An 11316-nucleotide genomic window follows, 5' to 3' on the forward strand; every position below is an offset into this window, starting at 1 on the left:
GACACCCTGACACTAATTCTGTTCAAGCCATTGGGAAATACAAAAAGGCAAACGCACCTTCCTCGCCTGCTTGTGCAGGTGCGAGTGTGTGTGAATGGGGGCAATAGGGAAGTAGTCGGGAGGAGGGGAATGCTAAACTTTCCATCTTAAAAGAAAAGAAATAAATTAAATAATCCATTTAGGAGAAAGCATCTAAATAGATCGACAGCTTTTAATGCCAACGTTTTTAACGCTTGCCCTGTACGTGGATTGATTTTTTTTTTCTCCAGCATTCCCTCAGCAGATGGATTTTTGCCACTGCAGCTCAGCAGAGGGTGTCAGATCTTTCAGAGTGCACCAGGTTGAAACGAGCAGAGCCTCTTAGCAACTCTCCCTCTGCGTGCATGTGAGTGTGTGCGAGCGTGCGACTCGGCAGCAGCGGAAGAAAAAGGAAAGAAGAGCGAGCGAGCGAGCGAGCGAGCGAGGAGGGGAGGCAGCGCGGCCGGCAGGGCGAGGCGAGGCGAGGCGAGGCGAGGCGAGGCGAGGCGAGGCGCGGCGCGGCGCGGGCGGGCGGGCGGCCCCGGCCCCGGCCCCGGCCCCGCGGCAGGCTCCGGCCGCCGGCAGGCATGGGCAGCCGCGCACCGCAGCGGGGGCAGGCGCCGCGCAGCGCCGGCGGCCGGGCGGCCAGCGCCTAGGCTGGGCGCGCTTTCAGCACCGGGGCGCTGGACAGCGCCCGGCGGGCGGCCGGCAGCCAGGAGCGCGGCTCCGCGGCCGCGCGGCAAGGTCAGTCCGGCGCGGAGCCGCGCACAGCGGCAGCCTCCGCGGCCAGCGCCGCGCTCTCCGCCTGCGCCTCTCTAACATGCAGCGGCGGCCGGTGGCTAGCAGCACCGTTCCCGTGCCGGTGAGCCAGATCGGCCGGCAGACCTCCACTTAGCCGCCCCGGAGGCGTCAGGGAGGGGGATCGAGGAGGGGGATTTTTTTTTCCTTCTACTTTTTTTTTTTTTTTTTTTTTTTGCGTGCCTTGCAGTACGTGCCTGGATAGTTTGTGGATATAATTATTGACTGGAATCTGGGCTGTTGCAGTTGTACGTGGGGGGGGGGAGAGAGGGAGAGAGGATAAAAGAAAGAGTCCCCCCCCTCCGCCGACCCTCCCTGCTCCCCCTCATCACATTTTTTTTTTTCTCCCCCTTTGGTGGTGGTTCGGACATTTCATGTATTGAATGAACTGGAATTGCTTTCCGTGTGAGGAGGATGGTTGCTGTTACTTTGTGATGAGATCGGGAATGAATTGCTCGGTTTAAAAATGCTGCTTTGGATTCTGTTGCTGGAGACGTCTCTTTGTTTTGCTGCTGGAAACGTTACAGGGGACGTTTGCAAAGAGAAGATCTGTGCCTGCAACGAGATAGAAGGGGATTTGCACGTAGACTGTGAGAAAAAGGGATTTACCAGCCTGCAACATTTCACCGCCCCAACTTCCCAGTTTTACCATTTATTCCTGCATGGCAATTCCCTGACTCGACTGTTCCCTAATGAGTTTGCTAACTTTTACAATGCAGTCAGTTTGCACATGGAAAACAACGGTTTGCATGAGATTGTTCCTGGGGCTTTCCTTGGGCTGCAGCTGGTGAAACGCTTGCACATAAACAACAATAAGATCAAATCGTTCAGGAAGCAGACTTTCCTGGGGCTGGACGATCTGGAATACCTCCAGGCAGATTTTAATCTATTGCGGGATATTGACCCGGGAGCATTTAGGGACTTAAACAAGCTAGAGGTGCTGATTCTAAATGACAATCTCATCAGCACCTTGCCCCCCAACGTGTTTCAGTATGTGCCGATCACCCACCTCGACCTCCGGGGAAACCGTCTTAAAACCTTGCCTTACGAGGAGGTCCTGGAGCAGATCCCAGGCATTGCTGAAATCCTGCTAGAGGATAACCCCTGGGACTGCACTTGCGATCTGCTGTCATTGAAGGAATGGCTGGAAAACATACCCAAAAACGCTTTGATCGGCAGAGTGATTTGTGAGGCTCCCACTAGGTTGCAGGGCAAAGATTTAAATGAGACCACAGAGCAAGAGCTGTGCAAAAAGAACAGAGTGGATTCTAGCCTAGCTGCTCCCCCTGCCGAAGAAGAAACCTGCGATCCTGGTCCCATTCCAACCCCCTTTAAAATACATGGCAAAGAAGACCCTGCCACGCCAGGATCTGGTCCAAATGGAGGTACAAAGATTCCCGTCAACTGGCAAATCAAGACCAGACCCACTGTTGCCGTGTCGACAGTTAGCGCCAAAAGCAAGCTACCGGCTACCATGTCCTGCCCGCAGATCTGCAGCTGCGATCAGATCCCTGGCTCGGGTTTAAAGGTTAATTGCAATGACAGGAATGTGAGCAGCTTGGTGGATTTGAAGCCCAAGCCATCCAACGTGCAGGAGCTGTTTCTGAGAGACAACAGAATACACACCATCAGGAAATCCCACTTTATGGATTACCGGAAACTTAATTTACTGGATCTGGGCAACAACAACATTGCCACCGTCGAGAACAACACGTTCAAGAACCTCTTTGATCTCCGATGGCTCTACATGGATAGCAACTACTTAGACACCCTGTCCCGGGAGAAATTCGCTGGGCTGCAAAACCTGGAGTATCTCAACGTGGAGTTTAATGGGATCCAGCTGATCATGCCTGGCACCTTCAATGCGATGCCCAAACTGAGAGTCCTCATCCTCAACAACAACCTGCTGAGGTCTCTCCCAGTAGATGTGTTCGCCGGGGTCTCGCTTTCCAAGCTGAGCATACACAACAATTATTTCATGTACCTCCCGGTGGCCGGGGTGCTGGACCAGCTCACCTCCATCACCCAAATCGACCTGCACGGCAACCCGTGGGACTGTACTTGCCCTATCGTGCCTTTCAAACAGTGGGCGGAGATGCTGCGCCCCAAGGTGATTATGAGCGACCTGAGGTGCGAGTCCCCTGAAGATTTCTTCAAGGAGGATTTCGAGTCTCTCTCCAATGACGTGATTTGCCCTCAGTTAAAAATCTCGCCCACATTAACTTCTACTAACAAAAATAGCACCGGGTTGACGGAGACAGGTACTCACTCCAACTCCTACTTGGAGACCAGCCGGGTCTCTATTTCAGTGCTGGTGCCAGGGCTCCTGCTGGTTTTTGTGACCTCTGCCTTCACGGTGGTTGGCATGCTGGTGTTCATCCTGAGGAACAGAAAGCGGTCCAAGAGGAGGGACGCCAACTCCTCTGCATCCGAAATCAACTCCTTGCAGACGGTCTGCGACTCGTCCTACTGGCACAACGGGCCCTACAGCGCCGACGGGGCCCACAGGGTTTACGACTGCGGCTCCCACTCCCTGTCGGACTGAGGCGGCGGGCGGGGCGGGGGCGGCCGCCACCCGGGACCGGCCCTTCGCGCTCCGGCCGGTGGGGCGGCAAACGCCGGCCGCGGACGGCTCTGCACCTCGGCTACCTTTTGTGAGAAACAAAACACACACACGCACGCACGCACGACCCCCCTAACAAGCACCGAGGGCCGGTGCGCGGTGGGGGGAGGCCGGCGCCGGGGCGCATCACCGCAGCTCCGCGCTGCCCGGCGCGGTGGGCGCAGCCCCCGCCCGTGCGCTGCCGGGGCTGCAACGGACAAGCGAAGACCCGCTTCCTTCGGCTCCGGCAGGGCGAAACACGGCTCCTGGTTTTGTTGTGCTTTTGTTCTGTTGTGTTGGGGTTTGTTTTGCTTTTTTGCCCTCTTCCCTTGTGGACCGACCCCTCTCCGAGAGGCCGGGAAGAGGAGGGGGGCGGAGGAAAGGCTGGTGGCGGCCTCCTCCTGACAGCAAAGCAGGAGAGGAAAGTTGCACGAAGGCATGAATGTAATGTAAATAAATGACTCCGACTCCGAAACAAACAGACAAATGGACAAAAAAAAAAAAAAAAAGTGCTGCATGGCTCGCATGGATACAACGCACCCCAGGGACGCTCCAGCCCCCAACTGGAAGCAGCGTCTAGTTCACACCATCATCCCTCTTACCTGATAAGTCCCTTCGTATCAAACCTTCTATATACAAAATACAGTATAATAATAAAAAGTGCCATTTCGCCATTTTTGTGTGATCAATAGGCAGTAGAGATCGTACTTTTACCGTGGAAAAAATTGTAAAGGTTTTATTTAAGACATAGTTGCATGAATATTCTCATTGGATTTTTTTTTCTTTTTTTTTTTCTTTTTTTTTAGGCGGGAATTACTTTGCTGGGAGAGATTTGCTTTGTTGATGGTGGGTTGTGTTTCGTTTTTCGGGGGGGGGAGGGGAGGCTTTGGTTTTGTTTTCTCTCTCTTCTTTTTCAATATACATATTCAGTATTGCCTTTCCATCTGAATGTAAAAATTAGTACCCTTGATTTCTATTATAGTAACAGTGTAAACATTAAAAAAAAAAAAATCCAAGGCAGTTAAGCATGACCAATTAATGTCACTCTAGTGCTTAGGCTGCAAAGTTTAATGGTAGAAAATTCTGTGCTGTTGTAAATCTTAGTATAACTTGAGGAAACCAGAACTGAGGAAGCAAGTGAAACTTACTAATTCTATTCGAGGATTTTATAATGGCATATTTTTTCAGTATTAAAGTGAAAATGTTTTCAACTCCGGGTCCTTACCATTTTTCCAGCATCAGTTCTTACAAGTGGGTTATTTGGGTTTAGGGGACAGAGCCTCCTTTCAGTGCCCTCTGTGTGTGTTTCTCTCCCTCCCTCTTCCCCCCTCTCTCTCTTTCCCTCCTTCCCTCTTTTCCTCCCTCCCTCTCTCTCATTCATTCAAACGCAGAGGCACAAACACCCTTCCCTCACCCCTTCCCCAATGTAAATAACACAGAGAAGTTTCCTGCCTCCTCCCTTCTCCCTCGCCTCTTTTTTTTTTTTTTTTTTAATAATGCGGCAGTGAATCCCTTTATTAATACTGTGAATCTCTCGCTGCTGCCGCCGCTGCCGCCGCCTCTGCTGCACACACTGCAGATATATTAGGGACGTTAGTGGGAATTTGATTTAATTGACTCTGCCTAGCTCGGTCTCATTAAGCCGGAGCCGGATTTCACCGGTCAGCACTTCAGGCCCGCAGGCAGCTTGCCGGGCTGCCGGCGAGGCGGGGCTGCTGCGGGCGGCTGGGCTCCAGCAGCTGCTGCAAGGGGGGAAACTAATTAGCGAAGGGACTTTCCCCTCCCTGCTCTGGGTAGCTGCACCCATTGGTATTAAATGCAGAAAAAAAGCCACGGCGCAGTGCTGCAGTTGGACTTCAGGCAGCTCGCATTTGATCCTGTTCCTGTAAGGGAAAGTGCCGCTAAACTCAGTAAAACCTGTAACGGCGAAAGCCCCTGCAGATCACTTGTAACTCACAGCTCGAGTCCCAGCGGAGATATGGAGAATTTCAGTCACGTTGCTTCTGGCTTTCTCCAGGCAGAGAATCCTTTTAAGGACTAAAACACCGTAAGGGACTTGCTAAACTTCAAATACTGATTCGGTTTGCTTTATAGAAAATGTCCACCTTTGGGATATGCGAGGAGAAAACAGACATACATACATACACATTGCAAGAGATACACTCTTGAAAACGAGGCAGAAGCCTGGTCCCGGGTGTTCGTGAAGTATTGAACGTGGGAAATAGATAATTCCTCCAGAATCCTTTGTCACTGCGGAAAGGTCTGCAGTCTCCTAGAAAAGAACTTGAAGTTTGGTTGTGTAGCTCTGAAAACGGGATGTCCTGCTTAACTATATAAACCGTTCCCATTTCGAGGGCCCTTCTTTATTCCCCCTTGCTTCTTTGTTAGACTGATTGTTCTGCCAGGACTTTCTGTGTAAGACAAAGTGATGGCAGTAGAGGCACTAGTTTGCCATTGTGCAATCTACCAGACTGAGAAGAAAAAGAAAATGCACTTATATGTGAGCCAATATTTCTGTCCTCAGGAGACCATCAACTTTAGCTTAGGCATAGTCCAAAAAAACATTTAAGAATAAGCCAGTGCACCCCTAGATGACTACCTAAGTATTGCTGCCTTCTCCACGATATTGTGGTGATAAAATTGAAGAACTGAGAGCATTAAGGATACATCCCATGCTAAAAATTCATAGTTACGTTACAAGCACTGTTACAGAAGTTAAGATAAAAAATATAGTAAATTAAAGATGTAAAATCACTGACTGAGATCAGACATGCATGCATTCCAGAGAATATAATGCTAAATATGTAATTTTGATTTGTCATCAGTGAGAAATAGCATAAACTTGTAATTTTGCTCATTTACTTTCCTTAAAGTGCTAGTTCATTGGCACACAGAAATGTCAGTTCAATTGAAGTGTTGAAGATATGCATTTATCACCCTGTTTCCAGGTCGGGGTTGGGGGGAAACAACAAAATGACCCTTTCTCTTTCTATGTCATTTTCTGATTTTAGCATTCACATGATTCTTTCTTCCATTTTGCAGACACTCGCCTTTAAGAAACGTAGATCACCTAACTCTCTGAGATGATATAATAATTACCAGGCTTTGAATTAGGATGTTTATCTTATTTGCATGTTTAGCACTACTAAGGTTATTTTTATCAAAACAAAACACTCAACCAAAGAGAAAAATGAGATCAAGAAAAGGGATGATTGAGAATGTATTGAAGGAGAGTGAAGTGCAAATATGTCAAACATGTTTAGCTGTACGGCATTAACAACAATAACAAAAAAATTAAATGTTTTATTCATTTTGATAAAGCCTAACCGTCGTGATAATACTTGTAACAATGGAAGCCTATATAATATCCACGTTGTGTCAAAAAGTGCATTTTTTCCTGCTAACTTAAGAAGAAACTCATAACTTCAGGCATAACATATCACATTAAGTTACTTCTTACCGCTTCTTAATCATCACAGTAAAGAGATTTCTGTTGTTTCAGAAAGGACAGACAGGAAAGGAACAGATACTTTGTTTAGTTAGTTTTAAAAAAAGTTTTATTTTTTTCTGCAAACACTTCAACTAAGAATAGCTTAGAATTTAAACTGTTGCCATAGAAATATATGCCTGTATGTATGGTAGCCTCTTGCATGCCATTGCAGAAGACTGAATGGAACTCTAGGAGCAACCTGATAAAATTTTAAATTAATACCCATAGGTGATACGTATCATTTTGAGCAGAAGTGTACTGTTGGAACTGCACAGGAATACGTTGTTATATTGTTTTACTAAATTTATTGATTGTGCCAGGTTATTTTTATAACTTTAGTGCAGTTTCCTTGAAAATACACTGTTTCAGATCTGCTTGCAAACTAAGGTGATGTAAACTTTTTTTTTAGCAAGAGCGGGGTCAGATTTTTTCTGATGGAGAATAAAAGGCTTTGTGTACTAGTCTTTACTCGGGTAGAACAGCCATTAACTACAAAAGGTGAACATTTCACACTTTCTTAAGCTGGTGGCAAAACTCATTAGGGTGAAAGTTAGGGCAACAAGAAGCTGCAAAATGCTTCTCCTTCCCAACAGAATAATCTCTAGCTGCCATTACCCATGAGAAGTTTTGTAGGTCTCCCAACTATGAAAGTCTCTCAAGGACAAGTAGCACTTAGTAAAGGGGAAACCTCTTTCTCTTTGTATTTTTGTCAGTGGCTTGTTCAGTTGCAAAACAAAGCAGGATTTTGTTCGAGAGTTTGGTGTAGTTGTTTATACTATTTGGATAAGTCACAGCAGGTTTGGCTATGTTTTTATTCATGTGTGATCGAAAGTGAGCATTCTTAGATGATTATGGACTTCAGTAGGTAGATCCTTTTGTATTTAGAAAAGTTTCCATAGGTATATACGTGAAGTAGGACAATTTCTGTAGCTGAATCTTATTCCATGTGTTCAAATTTGTGGGATTTTTTTGTGATTTACGGTACAGAAATTTCCAGGCAATGGGCAGGACTTCTGAGCTGGCTGCTGCATAAGTACCTTTTTTGGTATTTGGGAACAAGTCAGAAAGTGAAGAATTCATTGTTTTTGTTGGTAAGCTACAGTTGCCCTAAAATCACCCAGATATTTGTATAATCTGTTTAAAATGTATAATGTATAATCTTTTTAAACTGTATTAGGAGTGTGGACATGGCCAATCAGTATCATAAGATTCTTTTTTACTGTCCTCAGTTTTTCCCAGACAGAGAGATATTAGCACTGGAAAAAATGTGGACTCAAAAATGTTGCGATTGTATTATATTACATTACATACATTACGATTATGTTTAGCAATGGTACCTTAATGGGTTAACTTGTAACAGAAGATGATATTCAACATAATTATCTGAAAGTTTCAGAAACTTTTATGATATTATCTTATAGGTGGAGAAATATAAATGAGATCTATCAGTACTACTTCTCCAAGATTAATTACTAGGTCAATTGACATACTGTTGTGCTGCATAGTTTAATTTACCAGCTAAAGTTTCTGAATCCATTTCTGTGTATACTTCTTAAATATATTCTTCAGTTATGTGAGAGGAACAAAGTCAGCAGAAGTTCCCCCGAAGGAAATAGCAGTCGCCTGCATCAAGCACTTGAAGGTTAAGACTGAAAATTCTTAGTGGAGGAAAAAATGGACAGAAACAGCCCATTGTAGAAGACACTGAGTTGACTCAAAGTGAATGACTGCTTTAAATGCTTTTGTTTTAGTGGTATCAGTGGCACAAAGTGCTCTAGCATTTGCCCCATAGAAATATTGGTGCCATCAGAACTGTTTCTCCAGCCTTCTCCCTTTCCATTAGGTATCAAGATTGATCCTCCTCAGATAGTTTCCAGCTAAGTCAGTGGAACAAATTCTCTTAGCGATTAATGGCTTTTATTGCTGTCATGACTGTTGAGACAGACTCCTCAAGCTTTGATCTCAAAGCATGTCTAAGCATGGGTTGTCATGCTTGGTTTGTGTTACTTTATCATTCCTGAATCATCTGCAACTCTCTTGCAAGTGGGGAGTTTAGCAAGCAAGGTGCATTAAAATATGACTTAAGGAAAACAAAAGAATGGGAAGATAATGGTTCTTTTTCCTTTAAATAAGAGTTCAAATAGTAAAGATGGGCTGGGAAGCCACAATGAAAACTTTGGAGACCAGTGGAAAATGTAATGCAGAACAGCTATGAAGAAATCAAGAAGCTGTATAGTCTGATGGAAAAAATTAGGGAATGTGACTCATTTTGTGGATCACTATGTAACCTAGAGTGTAGGTGGTATTTGTCTCTCCTAGCTTGATCGGCTTGAATGAGCTGCCCTAGCACAAGCCAGTAGTGCCCTAAGAGGTGTCCTGGAGTATCTGAGATGTGTGCATGAGGCAGGTAGATACAACATAAAGCCTAGGGCACACTCATATATTTCTGGAGTGGCAGCTGGAGCCTAGGTGGCATACATTAGGGCATCTCAAATAGGAGTAGACGGTCATGTGGGAGCAACTGAATTGAACTCTGATTCTACACTAGGAGGCTGATGGCTTGGTTCACTTGGCCCACATAAGTAATCTGAGTTACCTTGGTATTTGAGCTGTCTGCATGGTGCTGACAGAAAAGTCTCAAGGCTTGTAGGACATATGGTTAGCTGGTGCCCGGGCAAGGTATTTTAAGATACCACAAATGGCACTGCATGTCTATGAATGGGCAGAGGAGCTGAATCCTAAATGTATCTCAGTTATATATACCTGCACTGCAGATAATTAACTGCACATGAGAACTAAACCAAACCCTTGAACTTATAGAAAATAAATCATATCAGAGATGGTTAGCTGAGACATGACAATTAGTTTTTAAAGGACGACTGTTAGTTTTTAGACAGTATCAATTAGGTCAGATGTATCCCACATACTTTTTACATCTGTTTTCCTAACTTGGATATTATTTTTGTCTTTTCAAATTGCTAGCTCTGTGACTTGGGGATTGCATCCTAATGGTTGCTTTTGGATGGGACTCCTATTTCAGCCGACGCCTTCAGAAATTGCTATAGTACATAATAACTATAATAGAAACATCATAAAGTAATAGAAGGCTCAGGAAACAAAAATGTAACAACAACAAAAAAATCCTGACAGTTATTGCTGCTACTATAATAGTAAATAACTGGTTCTTGGGTCAAGCTTGAAATATAAATGAGGAATGCAATACTCCAGGGTTGTAGTCATTATTGAAGTCATTAAGATGATCACAATGAGAGATAAGTGCTAGCAATGGATGAGAAAATACAGTGAAAAGGGTTTCAGAAAAAAATCTGGTTTATGAAAAGAAAGTGCCAAACTGTAAATGGTTTTTCACAGGAGGATTGAAAAGGGAAAAATATAATTTAATTATGGACACACAGTAACAACCTATTCACATGAGATATCTTAAAGGGAAGACAGATGGTAGGAAAGATTTAAGTGCAGGATGTAGAATATGTGGCTAGACCCCAGAGACTATTAGTCATATTGTAAGTGGATGTATCAAGTTGCCCAGGATAAATATGGGACAACAAAGTTGGCAGTATTATGCACTAGGTACTTAGTAAGCAATATGGAGTTTTAGAGAGAAGTGTCAGAACTTAGATTGGGTACAAATGGAGGGAATGAAAGCATAAAAAACAGTATAAGATTTTTTCCACTGTTAGAGTTTGGGAAGCAAATGTTTCAAAATTAGTTACTGTGGTTATAAAGGTTATTTTATCGGGTGCCTTTATTGTGGAATTTTCTCTATTTTAGTGAACTTGGTAAGAAAATATTGATAAACAGGATCTACTCAAAATATAAGCATAGTACTAATTCTGGGATATGCGGTGAAGATCATGGTAGTTGAAAAATAAGTGTGTGAATGAAAAGGTGATCCTTTCCTGGAAACATTATTCAGATAGCTAGGTCGATGGATACCTCTAAACCACTGAAATAGAAACAATTTTCTAAATTTTGGGGTGGATTTTCACTGTTGCAATAGTCTTAGTTCCCTATCAGAAATTGTGTTCTTCCCTATGACATTATGCGTGGCAGAGAATAATAATATTAATAGCAGTAAAAATAATAATGATACCTTTAATGTTTAAGGGTTTTCTGTTTTCTTACTTCCTGTAGTAAATTAAGATGCATATATCCTATAGGGAGAAAACCACCCAAACCTATTTTCTCTCTCTCTGTCTTTTTTTTCTTTTTTTTTTTTTGCCTTTGTCTTTTTTGTGTTTTAATTTAGATATGCATACTTTTGAAAGTAAGAACATGATGTACAGACAAAATATGGCAGTGTAAGAATGAACAAGAGGAATGCACTAAATACAGGTGCTAGTTCCTGCAGATATGGTGAAATTATTCAGGAAGAAGAACTGCAGGT

General features: G+C 44.2%; 1 protein-coding gene across 1 annotated transcript; it reads left to right on the top strand.

Moving 5' to 3' along the window:
* The first annotated feature begins 1282 nt into the window (after positions 1–1282).
* Positions 1283–3361, top strand: SLITRK1 (SLIT and NTRK like family member 1). The gene has a single exon (XM_072854054.1). The coding sequence runs from the start codon at positions 1283–1285 to the stop codon at positions 3359–3361; it is 2079 nt and encodes a 692-aa protein (XP_072710155.1).
* The last annotated feature ends 7955 nt before the right edge of the window (positions 3362–11316 follow it).

Source organism: Ciconia boyciana, chromosome 1, assembly GCF_034638445.1.
Source record: "Ciconia boyciana chromosome 1, ASM3463844v1, whole genome shotgun sequence".
In the NCBI taxonomy this organism is placed as follows: Eukaryota; Metazoa; Chordata; class Aves; order Ciconiiformes; family Ciconiidae; genus Ciconia; species Ciconia boyciana.

Bases quoted from the DNA above. Each gene is read 5' to 3' on its own strand.
- SLITRK1 (XM_072854054.1), top strand. From the start codon at position 1,283: ATGCTGCTTTGGATTCTGTTGCTGGAGACGTCTCTTTGTTTTGCTGCT.